The sequence below is a fragment of the Diadema setosum genome, chromosome 19 (assembly GCF_964275005.1).
Source record: "Diadema setosum chromosome 19, eeDiaSeto1, whole genome shotgun sequence".
Classification (NCBI taxonomy): Eukaryota; Metazoa; Echinodermata; class Echinoidea; order Diadematoida; family Diadematidae; genus Diadema; species Diadema setosum.
The window spans coordinates 29,113,221-29,135,287 of record NC_092703.1 but is presented as its reverse complement, the minus strand read 5'-3'; the positions used below and the strand labels follow the sequence as shown (position 1 = coordinate 29,135,287).

The following is a 22,067-nucleotide window of genomic DNA, read 5'->3' as shown; positions in this document are numbered from 1 at the left end:
TTTTTAAACACAATGATGCCCAAGTCCCAAATCCTGATTCATCTGACTGAGCATAATTTTGAAGTTGTTCAGCCAGAAATAACATTATTTTTAACACATGTGTAGCAGAAGAATTGAAACGTCATCATTTCTTTTAAACTATCTTTGAAAAAAATTGTCACTCATTTCCATATTCATGTGTATTGTTTGAGAACTGTTTTGTAAAATTTAATTGAACTTTACAATTTTATAACTTCCCTAACTATGCTTCGATCTTGATCAAATTGTCACTGTTGTGCGTAGGCTCTTGGCTTTAACCCTTTGAGTGCCTTGGATGTCTGGTGGCATAGAAAACACCATGATACTGTGCACACTGTCCAATAAATGACTGACCGCCACCTCTTTTCTGCGTCCTCTCCCTACAGGTGGACAGCATTCTGCTTGTGGTCAACCACTTCTCCGAGCTGACCATGCAGCGCAAGGCCTTCCAGCGGGCAATGAGCAGCACGGTCACTCTGGTCAACGAGCAGACCTCCAGCCACAACACCATCGCCGATGCTCTCGAGGAACTCAAGGTAGGAGGGTCAAGCAGATACAAGTCAAACCTGCTTCAGTGACCACTTGTCTATTAAGACCACATACGTGTATCCCAAGAGACTTCAGTATTCCATAGCTGCCCCCCCAAGGAAAAACGCAGTATCTACATTCAGCTCCATTTCTCAACAACCGAGATATTCACCATTTTATGTTTTTGCCAAAGCCCCTGGAAAATATACTCTTTTGAAAAATTCCTTCATTGTGGAATTTTAGTCTATCTAGCTACCAATTTTCCTGGAAAATATCATTTTGTGTTTTGGTTTTGTTTTTAAGTTGTTAATGAAAATGTAGATACTTCGGGGAAACCCCATGCAATTGACTGATTTCCCCAAGGAAAAACGCAGTATCTACAATGGAACGAATTTCCCCAAGGAAAAATGCAGTATCTACAGCGGAATGACTAGGATTAATCTTCTGCCATAATTATTTATGCATGTATACATCATTGTACAAGTATTCATGATGCACCATCCTCAACCTCTGGCCCTGGGGGATGCATCCTCCATCCCCCATTTATGCCCTGATTGCAGAGCAGGCTTCATAACAATAGCATTAACAAATAACAGATCGTTCTTGGAACGTTTTGCTTACATTCCCAGACAGATCTTGCTGTAAAAACGTTATGCGTTTATAAATATGAAGCTTGCCAGGGCTGTAATGTGATGTTACATGGCCTAGCCGCTAACTAGCATCTAGAATACTAGATCTAGATCTGTACAGTCTAGGCTAGAGTCTGTCTAGACCAAAATAAATCTAAATCGGATGTCTGGACCTAGATCGATCTAGACTAGGTCTAGTTTTTATATCGTTTATTCTAGGCTGGCTACGTAGCAGGCTACACGAGTCTACAGCCTCAGGCTATGCACGATACTCACAGAAAAAAATAGCCTAACGTTAGAACTGCAGAAGGTTTAGTCTAAGCCCTACACGAGACAGGACTCTTTAATTAGAAAAAAATAAATCTAGAACCGGTCTAGATCGAAGTGACATCCGCTCTCTAGGCCTATTCTTTCTGGATTGAACCTAAGTTTGTTACGTCATGTAAATTTGTAATGTAACTTTTTTACTTGTAACGCTAAGTTGTAGCATGCAGCATGGAATCATGCATGCATTTTATGCAACCCAATCTCACTAGGGTCTAGACACTGTCTAGATCCGATAAGAATTAAAATACAACTTATTCTTAACTGTCTCTATTTTGTCCATTTACCGTGGGTAGGCCCCTAACAATGTTACCTATTTTTCACATAATCTATTTTCAACTAGATCGCTGTCTATGTAATTATAAGACAGTATGGTATGGAGTAGATAATTGAACATTGACACTTCACTTGCGGTGTTAGACTTAGGAATAGGATTTTGAGTGGTTAAGTTTTAGTCTTAGACTTCTTTCTTAGTTTTATAAACAGGCCTGCCCTAGAGTAGGCCTATTCTAGTCCTACACTACATCTTTCTTTAGACTTTCGGAATACAGACCCTGAAAGTTCTAATTAACGTTAAGTCTAACGTTAGAAAAGAGACGCAAGACTCAAATGTTACTGTCTAGTCTACTCTAGACAAGTCTTAGACTTGGACTTAGATCTAAATATAGGGTCTAACATGTTAGTATAGGCCTAACGCGACGTTTATCCGATACAACACAAATAGATCTAACGTTAGGTCTATTGCCTTTCGACGAAACTTTCAGATTTGGAGCCTGAGGAATTTTGACAAGGGTCTAGGCCTATCAAAGTTACTTCACAACAAGTTAATATTGAAATAGTACGGAAGATGTTCATCATCGAGGTGGAATATGAAAGAAAAGCTGATCGTTAACCACACGAAACGAGGTAAACATGCATTTGTGTTTAGAACTCTAACGTTACCTCGCTTCGTGTGACAATCATGCATTTGTGTTTACCTCACTTCGTGTGACAAACGATCAGCTTTATTCTCTCAATATTGAAATAGTTTTGAATTACTTACTCACTATCTGCAGATAAATTTTTCTTGAGGGCTAGGCTCACGAGTAATTTTCCCCGCGACAACATTTTGTTTTAATCCAAGACAAGTTCAAGTACACACTCACACTGTATGCTGACTAGCCGGCCGGGCCCTGTGCTGACTGCATGCTCAGTGCAGCTAATTTATATGCAAGCTGTCAGTGAGTGTTGTGCTGTATTGTTTAATGTGCACTCGGTTAGTCTTAATCACACACTGTGTTTTATATTAGGATCACGATCTCATCAAAATATTTACTAATCAGTATTGTTTCGGTTAGATATTTTGAACATTATGTCTTATTATTGAGCAAGTATATCTAAAGAAAGTAATTTACGTTCAAATTACAGAACAACCGGCAAAGTATTCACATATATAAATAACAGTGTCTGGTAATTAAGACTAGCTTTGTAGATACTGCGTTTGGCAGTTACGGAAAAGTAGCTTTCCAAACATTTTTTCAAAAATCTGAATATGTCATATGAAGAAGGATTGCCCACTGACTATATTTATGCAAAAAAGTGAAAATCGCCAAAAATGTTAGATACTGCGTTTTTCCTTTGGGGGGGGGGGGGGGGCAGATAGAGAGCATTGCACATGTAGTGTCATTTTTTAAATGAAGACTACCTGCCCATGTAAACTACTGTACATGCTTTTAATATTTCCCTTTAAAGGCCTATGTAAACAAATTTCACTTTATCAGAGGTTATGCATAGTTCTGAGAAAGGCTCAAAATTCATCTTCCACCAGTTAGAAGTTGCTTGCAACATATCGGAAGAGTCTACAAAGAAACTTGTCTGGCTGACGCAATTCACCAGGATAATGAGTTGTTTTGGAGTATTTTGAGAGCGTAAGTGTAGATAATTTTGATTGTGGTACACGACTTTTGTTCCAGAAGAGCCCTCCCCGTTCAGTAGTAGGCAGGTAGGACATTGCATAATGATCGACCGTGCCCTAGCAATCGTATTTTCCAACAAGCTGCATGTGATTCCCTCTTCCACAGAAGATGGATGGTTAGTGCTAGGGCCAGGTTTGTTGATTATTGACAATCAATTATAGAATATTATGTAACAACCACGATTGGTTATGTTCTCAGATTGTTGGCATATCTTTTTTGGCTAATATTTCGCAATTTCGTTTTTTATACAACTGGTAAATCTCTATCTATTGACAATTAGTTTCCAGACATCTGTGACAGTTGGTGAAGAAAGGACTCCAGCATGTGTACCAATTGACACACAAGGTACAGCAAGAGTTAACCCATTGAAGACTAGTCTCGAGTATACTTGGGCGGTTGTCTGTGGGAAATGTGTGTTACAACTAAATCAGGTGGTCTTCAGCCGGTTAAAGGGAGAGGGTTGCAATTGCTACTCTACTGACCAAACACCCCCATTCCCTCCCCCCCCCCCCTTTGCTTGCCTGTAGGATAATGCCCTGACCCTGTGCCACAAGATCGTGGAGGCCATCTCACTGGTGGAGGAAAACCTGGACGTCGACTCCGTGGCCGACATGGAAGAAACAGAAAGGATGAGCATCGCCGCCTACTTCCGGGATGCCATGTGCCAGTGTTTCTCTGTGGCCTTTGAGGTAAGACACGTCTCTTCCAGTCTAATGGCGCGTTTACACCAAGCAAGGTATGGGCAACATGTGGGGTTTTTGGTATGGTACGCCAAAAGGAACCATGTCTGGTGTGTTAAAAAAAATAAATGATATAGATTTCCAGGGCATTTCTTAAGACCCCAAGAACTTTCCAACCATTATTCTTGGTACAAAATGGGAATGTATTCTCAATTGACATGGGTTTAGTTTTTCATTTCTTTTTTAAAACTCTGAAGTGTATTACTGTAAGATTTCATACACAACTTTGGGAGACATTATCCTTCAACCATGCCAAATTTCATGACGTTTGCAAAAGGGATATATGGCCTTTAAAGGGGGCATTTTCGCCAAATGTATATAATGTGGATTTGTTGCCTGCAGAAATGTTCGCAGTACACATCACTAAAGTTTGAGGGAAAACAGACAATGTGTTCAAAAGTTTGGATTTGTAAAATTTTGTTTAAATCTGTGTGCTGTCATATTTGGATGAGAGGACGACAACAATCTGTGATAGGGCAATGATATTAAGCAATTTCAGCCATCAATTCTGACATTTCATCGTCTGACAAGTACGGAGCTGATTTGTTGCCTGTGATAGTATCATGTACTTTTTATTTATCTTTTTTCTTCATGCATGTCACGGCCAGTATCACAAGGAAGTGAGCCGACTGCTGTCCAACAAGCTGGGCCTCGGCGAATCCATCGTCAAGCTGGCTCAGAAGTGGATGAATTTTGTCCTCAAGAAGTTTGAGCGAGGCAAGGGCTGTAGACCGAGGTGAGACTGCTGCATTCAGTTTTAACCCAAATCAGGCCAGCGTACACAATGCACCTGCACAAACTCCAAAGGAGGCCAGCCACTTTGCCACATGAGGGCATTCAAACAAACAGCTCTCAAAGCTAGGCTTTTACTCTTGATTTTGCCCCCCAAAAAGAACAACTAATGAAACATGCACGGTTTATGCATCATTTTTAAAGAGGACAACATTTTCTTTATTCACACATACGCGTGTACTATAGCATTCAGCAAAGTCCAATTTTGCAAATTTCAAATCCATTCTTAAAACCCACCTTTTCCGTCTTCCTCGATTAAGATAAACATTCATTACCCCTTTTGTTAATTATTGTATCTACTTTGTTGATTGTTATACTTGTTAGTCATTTGTTTTTTTGTATTTTGTATCTGAATTGTTCAGCGCATAGAGAAGCATGTGCTCATCAAGCGCTCGATACAAATGTAAATGTATTATTACTATTATTATTATTACGTGCCAGGATAGACTTCATTGCTGCTTTTTTTAACAGCAAGATATCCCATATGTGACCTCTGTAGGGGTTTGTGCCAGCTACAGGAAATTGTGTAACTGGTATGATAAAGGAGTTTATGCAAAGATATTAGTAGTATACATTACTGAAGTTTGGGGAACATTTGCTCCTGTGAAAATTGCTCCCATGAAATGTCTGCACACTATTAAGCCAAACATAAATTATACCCACGAACATAACCCTAACCCTAATTCTAATTCTAATCCTCATATCAGGCTAAACCTAAAAACCCTATCACAACCCTAACCCTAACCCTATGAAAGTGCCTGGAAAAAATAAGACTGGAGCAATTGTCGGAGGAGCAAATGTTGTGTTACCGTGTGAGTGATATACTAGGTTGGTGATATCATTGTTTCATGTGCAAGACTGCTAAACTGCATTTGCGCACTCAATAGTGAAAGCATACTTTATGGTTAAAGTCATTTGGTGAGCATTTGACTAGTCAGTTGGCAGGAATCAACTGCCATTACTTGTTTTATGCCTTGAGAAATGCTTAATAGATTATATCATTTAAAAAACCCTGTTATTACTGTGATCTCTAACACACACATCAGTTTAAAATGATAACTATCGTAACGGAACACAATTGAATCAAATTGGATATCAATAAATGTACAATTGGGAAAAATTTTACCAGCTTGTGGTATCCTATATGGAACTCATTATTCTGATTTTTAAATTCTCTTCATCAATGTATCTGACTTCAGGTGGTCCAACCAGGGCTTCGAGTTCCTGATTTTGGCCTGTGAACCCCGCAACAACACTCACCTCACAGACGAAGAGTTCCAGGTCAGTCGTTTAACCTTTTCTGAGGAGGCATGACTTTAAACTGTCACTTTTATATCATGCAGTGTAGTTGTGAGTAGTAAAGGCAGACTATACCTTTTCACCCGTAAACCTTTCTGTAGCAGGGACTTTGTACAGTGTGTATAACACTGTGGGGCTTTTCTGCGCCAATGTGCACTCAAAGTGCTTATTATTTTACTGTTGCCTATTTTACTGGTTGTGCTATTCCTTTTCCTCCTACTTCTCTGTGCTCTCAAGCCACTGACGACCACGGGAATTTGTAGAAACAAGGAGTAATGTTTGAGAAATATGATGATGCGTGTTATTTTGCAGATGTATCTTATTATATAGATGCATAAGCTGATTGATCATGTAATATACTAGTTAGACATTGGAACTGCGGAATAGAAAGCTAAGAGAACAAATAAACTTCTCCAGTTTGGATATTATGCAGCTGAAGGCCACAACCTGTAATATACCACATTCTTATCTCACTAAAGTTTGAGTAACTGCTCCCCCCTCCCCCTTTTCCACCAATAAAAAGAAATAAAGATAAATGATGCTTCAACACTAATAACCCAGTATCTTATATTCTTTCCCTTTTTTTTTTCCCCATTGTGTAATACCAGGAACTCCAATCTCTAATGATGCGGTGTATCCAGCATGTGATCGGTCAAGGCAAACCTTCTCCAGCCAGTCCAGGTAAATCAGTAGAGATGACAATTCTTTCAGCACTCAACGGTCAGGAAATCTGTTTCTAGAAAAAATTGTTTAAAGTCTGTGACATATAGATGTGAATCTGAATATTTGTTCTATAAGAATTTTGCAACTGGAAAAATGAGATAAACTTGTTGGATATATGTGACCCTGCACCTCAAAACAAACAAAAAGTCGCCAGACATGAATTTTAAGTTAAGACCATATTCTGAAAGAGCAGACTTTAAGCTTTAAAATAATGTATAACTCAAATCAAATGGACTCTCCTAACCTATCTAAATATTGGAAAGAAAGCACAAACTCAGGAAAAGTGTGAACTGAGAAAAGAGGCTCTGAAGTACAGTATCTATTCAAGCGCTTAATCTTTACCAATCCGTGCTGGCTGTGCAATGAATGGGACAAAAAACAGGAAGTAAACCACCTGAGTAACAACAATGAAAGGGTTATCAGATTAAACTGAAATTAAGCATGCCTTATTAACACATTCTGTCCATAATTAATCCCAACTTTCAAAGCAGTAGCACTATCTTTTCAAAAGTTATTAGAGTTGAAAGTGAAGAGTGTGGACAAGGTTTGTCAGAAATGAAAGAGGGATTCTAAAGACACACCTAATCACACTATTCTACCAAAAATGTTCGAGATGAACTGCTAAAAAAAACACACTTTCCTGCCCGTTTTATGATACCAAATTTTACCATAATGTAAAAGAAGACCCGCTCTTTCAGAAAATATGAAAAAGTCAAGTTCGGCTAGGTTGATTTCACTTATTTTCAGTCCTCACGCAAAATCAGTGTGTGCGACTTTATGTTCGTTTTGAGGTGCACGGTCACATATGTAAAGTCTATGGATGGTGTATTGACTTTCCAGGCTCATAATTTTCAGATGCTGTTAAAGTGGGCAATTTTGTGTGAGTGCTTGTTTGTGCTAGGTCGGGTAAAACGGATGTCACATATTTTTGATTTGACAGAATCATAACACAAAAAAGTGTACTTCTAATAAGCAAAAACACACACACACACACACACACATACACACACAAATTGGTGTGCTTTTATTTTTGTGCTGATTTCTTGTTCAAAATGTACAAATTTCTACTTTCACAATAGCTATCATTGCTTTTTGCTTTGAATTCCTAAAGTTCGCATCGCGTCGCCCGACTTTCCCGGGAGCAAGGTGCCGCGCATCGGCACCCGGAGCAGCAAGTCGTCAAGGACGAGCTCGTCGTCGGAGCAGTCCATCACCTCTCCCACCAGCACGGGGGACCTGAGAAGGATTCCCAGCATGGAGAGGTTCCTGTCCATCGCCTCCTCCTCCAACACCAGTCCCACGGAGGACAGGCTAGGTGAGACGAATAGGGTTAAATTGTCCCTCTGGTGTGGTGCATTGGCCTATTGCGGTGATGTTAAAGACTCCCATTCCCACCCTTCCCACTTATTCTCCCCAACTAAGGAATGCACACAGTGTGCTTCCATACTTTGATCTACTGGTACACCACATAAACAGTAATGTGTGCATTGGCCTGTTGCACAGTGCCACTCCCGTTGTAACTAGCGTGATCATAACATAATTCTCATTACAAAGAAGTAAAATTTCAGACCCCAAGTTACCATCTGTAATATCTTTTTATGCTTTACTCTTCAGCTGTAATGACATTTCGATATAACGAAAGAAAAGCGCCAGTCCTGAGGACTTCTTTGTAACGGCAGTGCACTATTTGTTTTGATGTTAAGTACTTGGCTACAAAGTAGGTATGGATATGAATATGACCTGTGCTTGTCTTTGTTTGATTCCACTATTTTAGTTTGTCTTAATTCTGAAATGCAGTGCATGGTTAAAATCGTTTTATGTTGCCCATAGCAGGCTGTGCTGCAGTCCGGTAGGAAAGATGTGGGCTTTTTGGCAAATCTTTCTATGCCAAGATTTTAAAACGCATCTGGCAAGTGCTTGTCAAATTTGTGTAGGCACTGTCATGAGTGAATGTTTAAATTCTTTAACTCATGTAACCACATGCGATCCACAGACAGAAGAATAATAAATGATGTTTGTGGGATTTGTTGTTCTTATGGATAGCTCCAATGTAACAATGAGATTAAACTTTATTGCAATTTGGGATGTCTCTGCCTTCATCAGTTCTTATTTGTATAAAAAATTCCTTTTTTTCCGTAAGAAAGCCCTTGAACAACGCATAATGACACTTTCATAACTGTAAATAATCACCTACAATATTTGTTCAGTATTAAAGGGATTGTATGGTATTTTTAAAGATGAGGATGGGGCTTTTAACTTTTTGCGAGATACCAAGAAACCACTTATGAAATAGTACAGAGCATACCATTGTAAGAGGGATTCAAAGTTTATTTGATGAAAATTGGTTTTGGAATGGCCGAGACATCCAAAAATAAAGTAAATCAAAGTGATAGTAAGAAAAGGCGAGTCTTACCTTTTATTAGGATTGCTCTATTTTGGATATCTCAGCCTTTTCATAACCAATTTTCATCAAATAAACGTTGAATTCCTCTTGGAATTACATCCTCTTTCATATTTTATAAGAGGTTTCTCTTTATCTCACCAAAAAAAATGTTAGAAACCTGAAGTTAGGTTTCAATCAAAACAATACAATCCCTTTAAGGCTGAGATGAACTTTTCAGATTAAAAAGCCCAGAATCCATATCTGCCATAAAGACTGGCTATACCGGTATAATTGTATTTCTTCCATCTATGTGTTTCCACTGATCAGATCCAGGCTTTCCACGGTACGACCGGCGTGCCAGTCCCAACCCCTTCTGCTCCGCCCCTGCCGGCCACTCCCAAGTCTTTCGTACCCTCTCCCGGGACGTCGACGGCACGCCCTCTGGCGGTGCGGGCGTCGCCGGGTCGACGTCGGCGGGCGGCACTCCGGCCGGCTGCGCCCGTGGCAGCATCGCCCGCCGGGTCAGCGAGATCGAGGAGCTGGAGCGGAAGCGCACTACCCTCCTCCAGAGCCGCTCCATGATCGGGAGGGTGAGTGACCAGCAGCACAACCAGGAGGTGGTCAACATCAACTGCAAGAAGGTGACTTTCAGGTGGCAGCGGGGCTTCAAGATTGGTGAGTGTGGACACAATTATTGTTATTGATGATACGGTTTCATATGATGGATTTTAGAAAACTTCCTATTACTTTTTTTTTTAGATAATAGTAACAGTGATGAAAATAATAACGAAAATGATAAAAAAAGAATAATGTTATCGACTCCTACTACTACTACTACTACTACTACTGCCTTAAATGATAGTAATGATGATAGTGATAGTAATGATGATATTGATTGTGTAATACATAGAGAATGAAAGTAATGTCAATTGTAATTATAGATATGCAGTTAAAGTGTAGATTTTATGTTGATAACATTTTCTATTGTATTGCACCCATTTCCCTGTGCTGTACAGTAAAACAACGTAGTATGGATGGGCATATCTATAATAACTGTTATACGTAATTAATTATGTGGCATTAATTGCTGCATGCTTGTCACAAGTCATTACATTGAATCATCTTGAGAGCAGTTTCAGAGGGTATAACATGGTAATGATAAATTGTGATGACTGTAAGTGTAATCCTAATAAAGGTCTTACTGCAACTCATCCAGACATACTATTGGTGATTTTGGCGCTATCTTTATGGTGCTTATTTCATGTGGTACCAGTGGTATCATCAGGAGTGACAATGCATATGAGCGTGTGCTGTGAAGTAGAATGTTTACTTCCATGTACCTCTTGCCACTTGCTCTTTCAGGTGAAGGCCAGTTTGGTACCACTGTTTACTCTTGCATCAATATGAATACTGGGGAGACATTAGCTGTGAAGGAGGTATGTTTGCATCAGTAGAAGTGGAAGATCTTTCAAAGGGATGATATAAAATGGTTTTAGTTGAAATTTGGGGATTCTGCTTTTAACTTTTTCAGAGATGATTAAAAACCACATATATGATTTATTAAAGACCATACAATTCTAGGAGGAATTCAAAGTTTATGTAATGAAAATCAGTTTTGAAATGGCCGAGATATCCAAAAACAAAGTGGTCCTAATGAAAGGTTTGCTTACCTTTAATTCCTTTTAGAATCGTATGCTCTTTTATATTTCATGTAAGTGGTTTCTAATTATCTCACAAAAAGTTGAAACCTGCAACCCCATCTTAAAAAACTATACTATCCCTTCAATGAGATGAAATTGTCATGACCTTAGTGTGTGACTTAAATTTTGCAGTCAGAACTAATACAATTAACCACAAATCTTGCTCAAAAACATCCCCAATAAATCAGACTAGGCTACTAGGTGTTCCAATAGAAAAAGAAAAAGAAAAAAAGAATAGTATGTGTTAATATAATGTACTGTAATTCGAGTGCACATTCAGCACTTCTGTTCACATGTAAGAAAAAATAGTGTAAACAAAGCACCTGCAATAGTTATCTTGCCACGGTGCCTTGCTGTGATCATTGTGTGAAAATGTTCACATGGCAAGATATTCTGTGTTTGCAGTACTTGCACGAAACAAAACACAACTATGCAATGCTTCATGGCTTCTTACAAATACATGAATTACAGTGACCCCCCCCCCCCAAAAAAAAAAAAAAAGAAGAAAAAAAAAATTGAAAAAAAAATAAGAAAAAAGAAATCTGCATGAACTTGGGTTGGTGTAAAAATGGTGTTACCTTGAGTTGCAGGCATATGTGTATCTCATTCTCTGTCAACAAGTGTTTGAATATTTGGAGTTTCTGATATATTTAGGAGACATTTAGCCCATTTGTTGCCTACTGTAAACGCATATATTTTTACGGTACATTTACTTACTCATATTTCGCGTTACTTGTAGCTAGCATGAATTCTAAAACCCGCAAAAATATCTTCATGATTTTCTCTGCACATTTTGAATTGGTTGACGAATGTGCAGCGTGAATTCAAGAACCCATGAAAATGTTTTTTGAGCTGCTCAATGTGAAAAAATTAATCCTGTGAAATATCAACGTCCACAGTACATCTGAATGCTTTATGAGCAATTTCAGATTGCAACATTTCTTTGAGTGAAATGCTGTCAAAAATCAGTGCAACATTGCAAACAGCTTTGGCAGTAAAATCTACAGGTCATGCAAACATAGATTGATCTTTGTCTCTTTGTTCTTTGTATTAAAGATGCGTTTTCAGAGGAACGACCACCAGGTGATACGAGACATTGCGGATGAGATCAAAAACCTGGAGGGCATCCGGCACCCAAACTTGGTCAAGTACTATGGTGTTGAGATACACAGAGTAAGTTGTGCTTGAGAGATTTAATGGACAATCACCCTCATTTTGACACTAGAGCACTATGATGATTTTTTTATTTTTTATTTTTTATTTATGACACAGTTTGGTGATGAGTGTAATGGTGTTGAGATACACGGGGTAAGTAGTGTTCAGATATTTAACGTACAATCGCCCTCGTGACACTAGAGCACTATGATGAATTTTGATTACACTGATTGATGATGAGTGTAATGGTGTTGAGATACACAGAGTAAGTGGTTTCAAGAGTTTTATCCAACAACCTCTTCATCTGCCCCACTGCTACTGTACAGTGCAATAGTTTAACTATAGTGTAAATTAACATGGATTGATGAAGGGGTGATGTCGGTGTAGAGCTACATCAACGTGGTGTAAGAGATTCATCCACTGGCCATTTTTACCTTTTTTTTACATAAGCATATTAAGGCTGAGATTAACTTTTCAGACTACCTTTGCCTCATATTGGAAAGAAAATATATTTACGTAATTTATGTTTATATTATATATAATTCAATACTTATCTGTTTGTATCAAAAGATAGCATTTCTGTAACTTCCTTATTTTATGTTTAACATTAATAAAACTATAACAATCCTGTTAAACTAATACCAGTCCATTTTCTAAAGTCAACTTGATCAGACTTTAGATAGTCGGATCATATACCGGTTTTACGTTGCTACCGCTACTCATGAGAGGTAATTTCAACCCCATCCAGCCTGATGTCCTCCCTCCAACCCTTGCTGTTGTTTATATGTGACCCGCTACAACAAAATGGTCCTAAAGTCGCGCACGGTCAAAGCCGTGAAAATCGAGTTTGAAGTCAGAGCATCAAAATTGGTCAAAATTTACGATTTTCTGAATTTGACATATTATTACAGTCTGACATGTCTTCTATCGTCTGTCGAAATTTTGAAGCAAAATGATGAAAGGAAAGACCAAAAAAATAGCGTTTTTCTGGGCCATGTTTTTTTGGCGTTTCAATGAAGGAAACTGGTTCGAACATTTGGATTGAGCGCCACAGATAGGCTCCGCCCCTAACAACGACCAGAGTGATCTCATTGGTCAGTTTGCTGCTTGCCGCTAACCAAAGCTTGAAGCTCGCACACAGCCTAGTTGACTGGTGCGTGCTGGCAGGGTGCGCTATGCCCAGCCGCTTCTCCTGGCATCCTGGTCACTGATTGGTCGGTGAGGAGACCGCCGACGTTGTGTTTGAATGAGCACTTCGGGGGTTGCTAGGGCTTACCTTCTATTGTCCGGAGGTGAATACTGACTTGCGTGTCCTTTGATCGTGATTACGTCGCAAGGAGATCTTTTAGGGCGCTTTTCTCGAAACAGTGATTTCCCAGACGTCTCGACATGCTCTCTTTCAAACATCGATATCTCCACAGCCGATTATTTTTATAAGATGTGTTATACATCAATTTAAAGCAGAAAGATTAGGAAATTGTGTCATGCAATTTTCAAATAATCGGCCTCACCCGACTTTAGGACCATTTTGTTGTAGCGGGTCACATATTTCAAATTCGTTTGTGACTGACTGCACCAACTAATGTCTTGTCGCAGCACTATAAGTCCTTGCCCCTGCCTCTCTTTCAGTGTCCGCCCAATCACCAGGAGTGGAGTCAATATGTAAGGGTTGCCATGGCTACTCAAACTTATCTTTGAGAGAGAGAAAGAGCATTCAGTACTTGTAATGCCCCTCATGCATATGGCTTGTTATTTTTTTTTCTTTTTCTGTCTGCGGCATGTTGTATGTGCATGGGAGGTGAATGACTGAATGTTTGATCATTCCTGAAACTCATGCTGCTTGACTTTTTCATGGGATCAGCTGCCTCAAGAAAGATTATCAGTGCATGTGTGGGTTGTTTGATCTGATTGCTAACACCAGGGGGGGCATTTCATGAAGGAACTTGTCGGATAAAATATCTGACAAGTCAATTATATCTGACAAGTTTTGAGAAATTCTTTAGTCTGATTGGCTGATTTCTCTGAACTTGTCGGATATAATTGACTTGTCGGACATTTTATCCAACAAGTTCCTTCATGAAACGCCCCCCAAGGTGAATATGCAGTAGCCAACCTTTGATATTCATCACATCATTTCAGCTGTATTTTTTTTTTCCAGCTTTTAGCAACAAAACTCATTTTATTGAATGACATACTTTTTTTCTTTTTTTTTAATGAAATTGCATGTGCTTATGTGCATTCCACATGCATTGATGCTACAGTAGCTAGGAACAGAATCATACAGAAATACTTAAAAAAAACCCACAAAACAAAACAAAAAACCAAACAAACAAAAAACAACACGTCATTGAAGAGCAGAGCAAAGTGAGAAGATGATTTACAGTTCATTGTGCTTGTGTATCATGTGATTTTTCCAAATTAATTCATGATCTCTCTGTACTGTGATGTATCATCTTACGCTGTGGCAGCCACACCCATGATTTTTAATGATCCGTGGTTATTGGCCCATGTGTATGTGTATGTGTATGTGTATGTGTGTGTGTGTGTGTGTGTATGTGTATGTGTATGTGTATGTGTATGTGTGTGTGCGTGTGTAGGTGTGTGTGTGTGTGTGTGTATATGTATGTGTATGTGAATGTGAATGTGTGTGTGTGTGTCTGTGTCTGTGTCTGTGTGTGTGGTCCATAAGGGATGTCAGATGAACGTATTTCACATTCGTCTGATGTGATCATGTGTTCTGTCAGCAGCTGCCATCCGTTTAGATTACCGTGCAGAATTTTGTCTCACATGCTCTAGTCATCTTTTGAAAACTGAAAATATATCATGTCAGGCATCTATCACCAAATTGACTTCTCCCTTTTTTTCACATTCATATTAGTGTCGTTCACCTGTATGGAGCAGTGTTCCATGTCATAGCAAAGTGATGTCATCATACATGTAAGGCATGTAAACACAGAAAATGCCAAATTCCTGAAATCACAGACATCATTGCCATTCAGATCAAATTCTAGGAACCATTTCTCTTTTCTATTCTGATTATTCAGATGTTAGTTATAGTCACAAATCTCATAATGTAAAATTGAATCCAACAAGACAGAAAACCCCCTCTATTCTCCTTGATTGTCATGTCTATCAAAGCAACAACAAGAAACAAACCCAAATGAACAAACAAACAACTCCCCCCCCCCCCCCCAAGAAACAAAACAAAACAAAACAAAACAAACAGCATTTTTGCAAGGAGAGGTACTGGGAGGTCTATATATTGTGTAATTGCTAGTACAGTAAAAAATCAAGTGTTTTTATGTTAATTTGCAAGTCACCTAAGAATGGCCAGAAGTCATTCTCAAAAAAAAAAAAAAATCGTTTTACTTTTCTCTTTGGGATTACAAACAAAGACAGTAAAAAGAAAAAGAAGATAATTCTCAAATTTTTGAACTTTTGGTGACCTGGATCATCATTGTGTACAGTGCGGCTCAAAATACAAAGGGAGATAAGAATAATGTGATATATAATGTACTGCTGTATACTGCACCATGGAATCAACCATTAATTGCATTAGAAAGAACATCACTAAATTGCACGTGCATGAACTTGCTTGAAATTAGCATACTGGTAACTGCAATTAAGAGATAACATGGATTGTTCAAGAAGGAATGATTGTAGGTCTTGAGAGACGGACATTTTTTTTTCCAGTCTTGCGATGGCATGTGAAACGTTGTGCATCAGAGGTAGTGTGTATAAAGAGTGGTGTATGAAAGGAGCTACAGGGCACTCCTGTTACGACAAACACAAAATTTTGTTACAACACAGTTAAAATTCAGGTCCCAAAGTTATTATCATTAAAGTCTATGGTGCAAAATTCCCCTCATTTATGATGAAATTTCAATATAATGAAAGAAAGCTAGCGGTGTCAAGGATTTAGTAATGACGGGAGTTGCCTGTACATGAACAGTGACATACACATGTATGTGCAAGATGGTGTAAAAACGGTGTTTTGTGAAAGGTGCCAGGTGAAAGGTGTTGCATGAAAAATGATATTCCAAGCTGATGGAGGGAAGGTGATCTAGGAAAGATAGTGTAGGAAGGATGGTGTATGGGAGGTGGTGTATGAATGGTGATGATGTTTAGTTGGTAAATGAGAGGTGTTAATGTACAGTGTATATAAACATGTAAGACGCATGATGTATGTAAGGGAGATGTGTAGAAGTTAATGTATGAAAGAAGGTGTAAGAATGGTGCTTTACCAAATGTGTTGTTTGTGAAATAGTGTATTAATGCTGGTGTATGATAGATGATGCCAGAGAGGTGGTGTAAGACAAGAAATTAGCGTGTTGGTCAAAGTTTTACATATAGCTTGTTTGCTTCACCCAGCATGCGTGAAGTCAGCCAAAACATAAAGCATTTCCATTTGAACCACTGTGAATTAACCAGCAGCTAAGACATAAAAGTGAGTTTTCACAAGTAACCACCCCCCCCCCCATGTGATGCCTGATTGCGCTGTGTAACCATGGATACCAAACTCTCTCACCAGGAGGAGCTGCTCATCTTCATGGAGTACTGTGATGAGGGCACCATCGCTGAGGTGGCCAAGACTGGTCTGCCTGAAGAGATGATCCGTCAGTACACCAGGGAGATCACCATTGCTGTCAGTGTGCTACACGACAACAACATTATACACCGGGATATCAAAGGTAGCAATGTTACACCATCAGTACACAGTGTATTTCTTGATAACAACTTTTTACTCTGGCACGAATACACAGTATGTTGCATGATCACAACATCATACACCAGGACATAATTAGAGGTAAAAAATGGTACACTGTGAGTACACTGTGTGTTATGTGATTGATCACCATATCACAACAGAATATACTGAGACATCAGCAGTAAAAATGGTACACCAAGAGTACACAGTGTGTTGCATGATCACAACATTATACACAGAGATATCAAGGTTCAAATAGTACACCATTATTACACAGTGTGTTGCATGGTCACAACATTATACACCAGGATATCAAAGATAACGATTGTACACCATCTTTACACAGTCTGCCGCACGCTCACAGCATCACATGGTGACCGTAGAAGTACACCGCGAAATTATGCCTGATATCATGATACTGAATTTGAATGATGCATAAATCACGAAATGAAGTACATTCATGTACTCTTGAAGCAATGATTATCTGTTTAACGTGATCAGGAAGCAAGACAGCCAACAGTGTCATAAGTTGATCAAAGATTAGTTTGCCAGCAGAAATGGCCCTCCACAATGTAAGATGGTGTTTAGACCATCAAATATTTAAGTGTACATGTCCTCTAAGAATTTGCCTCTCTCTTTTTTTTTTTTTTGTAAGTTTATTCTACTTGTGCAGAGTATTGAGAAAAATCTGATTTTGTCTTAAATTTTCCCTCCTGATATGACGAACGCCAGGAGCCAACATCTTCCTGTCCTCCGATGGACACGTCAAGCTGGGAGACTTTGGCGCCGCCATCAAACTCAAGACGCACACCACGATGCACGGAGAGGTCAACACCACCATGGGCACTGCAGGTGGGAACTCACACCCTAGTCTAGTCTCAAGGCTCTCATGTTCATTGATTTATTAAACTCCCTGCCCTTGTGATGGTGAAAGTGTGAACACGAGAATGATGTTAGCTCTACAAAAAGCTTACAATAATGTGCTGACGAAAGTTGTGCCTCAATGGCATCTTTTTCCACAAAGTTATACGAGAGTGAAGTTCACTGCAATTGGCCTAGTGACAAAAATTAATCTTTCTGGAGTGTAAAAGTTTACTGTAAAAGTTTCCACTTTGTTTTCTGCTTGCAATGGTATGAAGCCAGTAAGTCACTGTTTAGAGGGGAAGTCCATTCAATGTTCAAATTGACTGACTTAGAAATAGAGATAAACAAAACAAAAGAAAAGATTTATATTATTATCATTAGTGATACTATTGAGATGATGATAATGATATTAATTGTTATCATTATTATTATCTTAGTATTAATAGTAGTATTTATTAGTTCTTTAAAGTTCTGTTATTTTTTCTTCAATGATGTCAACCTTTCAGAAACAAGCTTATGAGCACGGAACTTCAGTCTGTCTACATTTAGAAATAAAGTTTTTTTTAATGATAAAGTCTCAACTGATAGATCATATCATAAAGCTTCCAATTGAAAATCAAATTAGGAAAAAAAAAATTAGAAAAAAGAATAGAAATGCCCGTCTTGAAGTGAGAATAGCCTGACTACTCCAAACATGTGTCTGTGATAATCTTTTCCCTTTGCAGCGTACATGGCCCCTGAGGTGATCACTCAGAGTGGGAAGGGGAAGGAAGGTTATGGGAGGCAGGCTGACATCTGGAGCTTGGGCTGTGTGGTGATTGAGATGGTGACCGGCAAGGTGGGTGGGGCTCCATCTTCATAGAATTAACCCGTTGAGGACGGGCTGATTTTGCTATAACACACATATCCCAGACACCAGTCTGAGTGTATCTGCAACTAGTCTTCAATGGGTTAATAACTCATCCCTATCTTCACCCGGCAGCCCCTCAGAAGTCCATTTCTGTGATGTAGCTGTAAAAGACAGTGAAAAGGAAATAACTACAGCTCCTTCTTTTCCTCCTCTTCCTCCTCTTCCTCCTCCTCTTCCTCTTCCTCTTCCTCTTCCTCTTCCTCTTCCTCTTCCTCCTCCCCCTCCCCCTCCCCCTCCTCCTCCTCCTCCTCCTCCTCCTCCTCCTATTCTTCTGCTAATACTATACGTACCACCACCACCACTGCTACTAGGTGATAAGTTTCTAGTTGTCATAAGTCCCTCCTAAATGTATTTTGCCCAACAATAATACCAGGTCATGAAAATTAAACCAGTAAAATTGAATAAAATAGAAAATGTCAAGATGTATACTTGGAATTGTACAGTGAGCTTCTCAGGGAATACAGGCATGATATTCTGTAGATTGTAATCTGATTTCAGATTTTTTTTCTCAAGTCTGTAACACATTTTGCTATTTTCATGTATCAAAATCACCTGAAAATTTTGATTTCAGATTTTTTCAAAAAAACCTCAGTATCATCCCTGGGTATAGTAACAGAGTCCAGAGGATTGTAGAATATGTATACTAATCGTTTGTATTTATACCATTTTATCATGTGCCCTGGTGAATTGCCATGTTTTGTGCATATTAAAATTGCCACTTTCAGAGACCATGGCACGACTACGACCACGAGTACACCATCATGTACAAGGTGGGCGAGGGCGCTATTCCCAACATTCCCGAGAACATGAGCGCGGAGGGCCAGGATTTCCTCAAGCACTGCCTCAAGCACGAAGCCCACCGACGCTGGAGCGCCAGCGACCTGCTCAACCACCCATTCATCAAGGTAGGATGTTAAAGGAATCATATAGTTTTGGTTGAGTTCTAACTTCAGGGGACCGTTTCATGAAATTTGTCGGCCCTGACAAGATGTCAGTCTCTGACAGTTACCGTAGTAACAGTCTAATGCGCAGAGCATCTCGGCCAATCAAAACCAAGGATTTTACTGAAACTGACAACTTGTCAGGGCTGACAACTTTCATGAAACAGTCCCCAGGTTTCTAACTATTCTTGGTGAGATAATGAGAAATCTCTTATGAAATAGGAAATAACATGTGATTCCAAGAGGAAGCCAATATTCATTTCATGAAAATTAGTTTTGAAATGGCTGAGATATCCACAACAGAGCGATTCTAATAAAAGGTGGGACCCACCTTTTATAATGATCGCTTTGTTTTACTTCGTTTATGGATGTCCCAGCCATTCCAAAACCAATTTTCAACAAAGAAAAAAAAAAATCCTCTCAGAATGGTATGCTCTGTACTATTTCATAAGTGGTTTCTTGGTATCTCACAAAAAGTTAAAAGCTTGATCCTCATCTCCACCAACATTATGCCATCCTTTTAAAGGTACTGTTTCCCATTTGGAGCAGCAATTTAAAAGAGTTTGAATTTCAAAATTGTATGTACAAGCTACATGTATATGGCAAGTTGTGAGGGAATGACATGCTCACTTTGTCATTTGCATATTCATATCAACTGTTCAAAAACTGTTTCCTGAAAAATAAGCAAAAATTTGAAGTGTCATAACTTCTTTGTTTTTCACCCAATTTTGATAAAAATTTTACAGTCGAACTCATAATATTTTACGCTTTCTCATCAGACAAACTTATGTTTGGACTGGATATCTCCTTTAATTTGATGTACATGAACACTTCTCGTTTTTGTGCCCCAAAAGCCATGCTGATATATAAGATAAAAAAGATGATTTCTTTTGCCCCTTTCCTGAATGTTAATCGTAGGTGGCAGGAGAAGTAATCGAAGGGGAGATTGAGGACTAGGCGGCCAGTGGTGACAGACTGCTCTCTATTGACGACCACGGGTGATTCCTATACATTTCACATTCACCAATCAATCACCAATTATAAGTCTGATGTTCAGTGTGACTCAGGTCCGTTCTGTTACGATTGACGACGCAGTCGTTGCGAGAAAAAAAAATATTTGTGTGAATTTTTTCTTGATTGTTGTCATTTTTGAGACAAATTGAGGTAGGATCAGCAATATCTCAAATATTTCAATACATGGCTCGGTGCTGCTCTCTGATTGTATAGTTGTTATGACTTATGATTGTACAGAATATTGTTTGTTGGAAGGAGTGTCTTGAAGTGAGACTACTATCATGTATGCATGGCATTTGTGAGCCAAAAAGAAAAAAAAAAAAGGAAAAGAAAAAAACAGAAATACTGTGCAAATGTTATTTGGTCTTGTGTAGAGCTACCCAGGACAGATATACGCTGATTTGATATTAGTCCAAGTGTGAAAGAGCATCAAAGCTGTTCGGGGAGACAACATTTTATCTTTTAGTCTACAGTATAATACGGTACGGTGTACACGTAGACGCGGCAAGCGTTGTTGTGGTTCTCTCGTGCGACTGCAGCTTCTAATAACTGTCCTCGACAATTCCTGCCTTCTTTGGTGTCACGTGTGGCTTTTATCACTGCCAGTATTGCAAACTTTTGTGGCAATGATTCGCATCAGGACTTTTCATTGGAGGACCATGAGGCTAAGACATTCATGAATGTATATTCTATACATTTCATCTGCAGAAACTATGATTCATGCTGTCCTGCATGTGTATCTTGTTGCATATCTGTAGGACAAATTTCTTTATTTTTTCCTCCTACTTCTGTCCTCCTCCTCCTCCTCCTCGCTCTTGAAGAGGAATTCTTCCTCTTCCTCCTTTTTTTATTTTCATCTTCTTTTATCTTCATCTTCTTTATCCTCTCTTTTTTGTCCTCCATCTTTTTTGCATCATCATCTTTATCATCTTTCCCCCCTCATTTATCTCACTTGTGATGATAAGATATTAAAATTGGGTTGTGAATAGTGGATAGGATCCTTACAGTAATTGGATGTGCTTGCCTTGTTCTGTGCATTTCATTGCTCAGTTCTCAGTATACTTTTTAAAAATGTCAATGAGATCGTAGTTTGCCTTTCTTGACACATTTTTTTTTCACGGTTGATGATTGAGTATAAAGTCTTTAATGACACAAGCTCTCTTTATAACACTGTAGTCTTATATGAAGATGGCAGTTGAAGTAAGAAAAAAAAATCATCACATTTCCAATTAGCCTGCCTGAGTGTGAAATCAACCATGGGGAGTGGAAATATTCCAAGTGATTTGTGGTATATGTATATCCTCCAATGGCTGCAGGTCTCTTCTAATCAGTCTAAGGCTGTGGTGCATCATTGTGCACTATTGTTGTTCCCTTGGGGCCAAGG

At 39.0% G+C, this 22,067-nt stretch overlaps 1 protein-coding gene across 1 annotated transcript in view; it reads left to right on the top strand.

Moving 5' to 3' along the window:
* The window catches only part of LOC140242401 (mitogen-activated protein kinase kinase kinase 4-like), a 35,991-nt gene extending 14,617 nt beyond the window's left edge, over positions 1-21,374 (top strand). The window contains exons 12-25 of the mRNA XM_072322137.1: positions 405-554; positions 3,982-4,143; positions 4,803-4,930; positions 6,186-6,267; positions 6,894-6,966; positions 8,120-8,323; positions 9,719-10,066; positions 10,754-10,827; positions 12,148-12,264; positions 16,778-16,937; positions 17,687-17,806; positions 18,544-18,656; positions 19,454-19,633; positions 20,588-21,374. Coding sequence (XP_072178238.1) covers positions 405-554; positions 3,982-4,143; positions 4,803-4,930; positions 6,186-6,267; positions 6,894-6,966; positions 8,120-8,323; positions 9,719-10,066; positions 10,754-10,827; positions 12,148-12,264; positions 16,778-16,937; positions 17,687-17,806; positions 18,544-18,656; positions 19,454-19,633; positions 20,588-20,626 — 1,950 coding nt within the window. The 3' untranslated portion in view covers positions 20,627-21,374. The remainder of the gene's footprint in view (positions 1-404; positions 555-3,981; positions 4,144-4,802; positions 4,931-6,185; positions 6,268-6,893; positions 6,967-8,119; positions 8,324-9,718; positions 10,067-10,753; positions 10,828-12,147; positions 12,265-16,777; positions 16,938-17,686; positions 17,807-18,543; positions 18,657-19,453; positions 19,634-20,587) is intronic.
* The last annotated feature ends 693 nt before the right edge of the window (positions 21,375-22,067 follow it).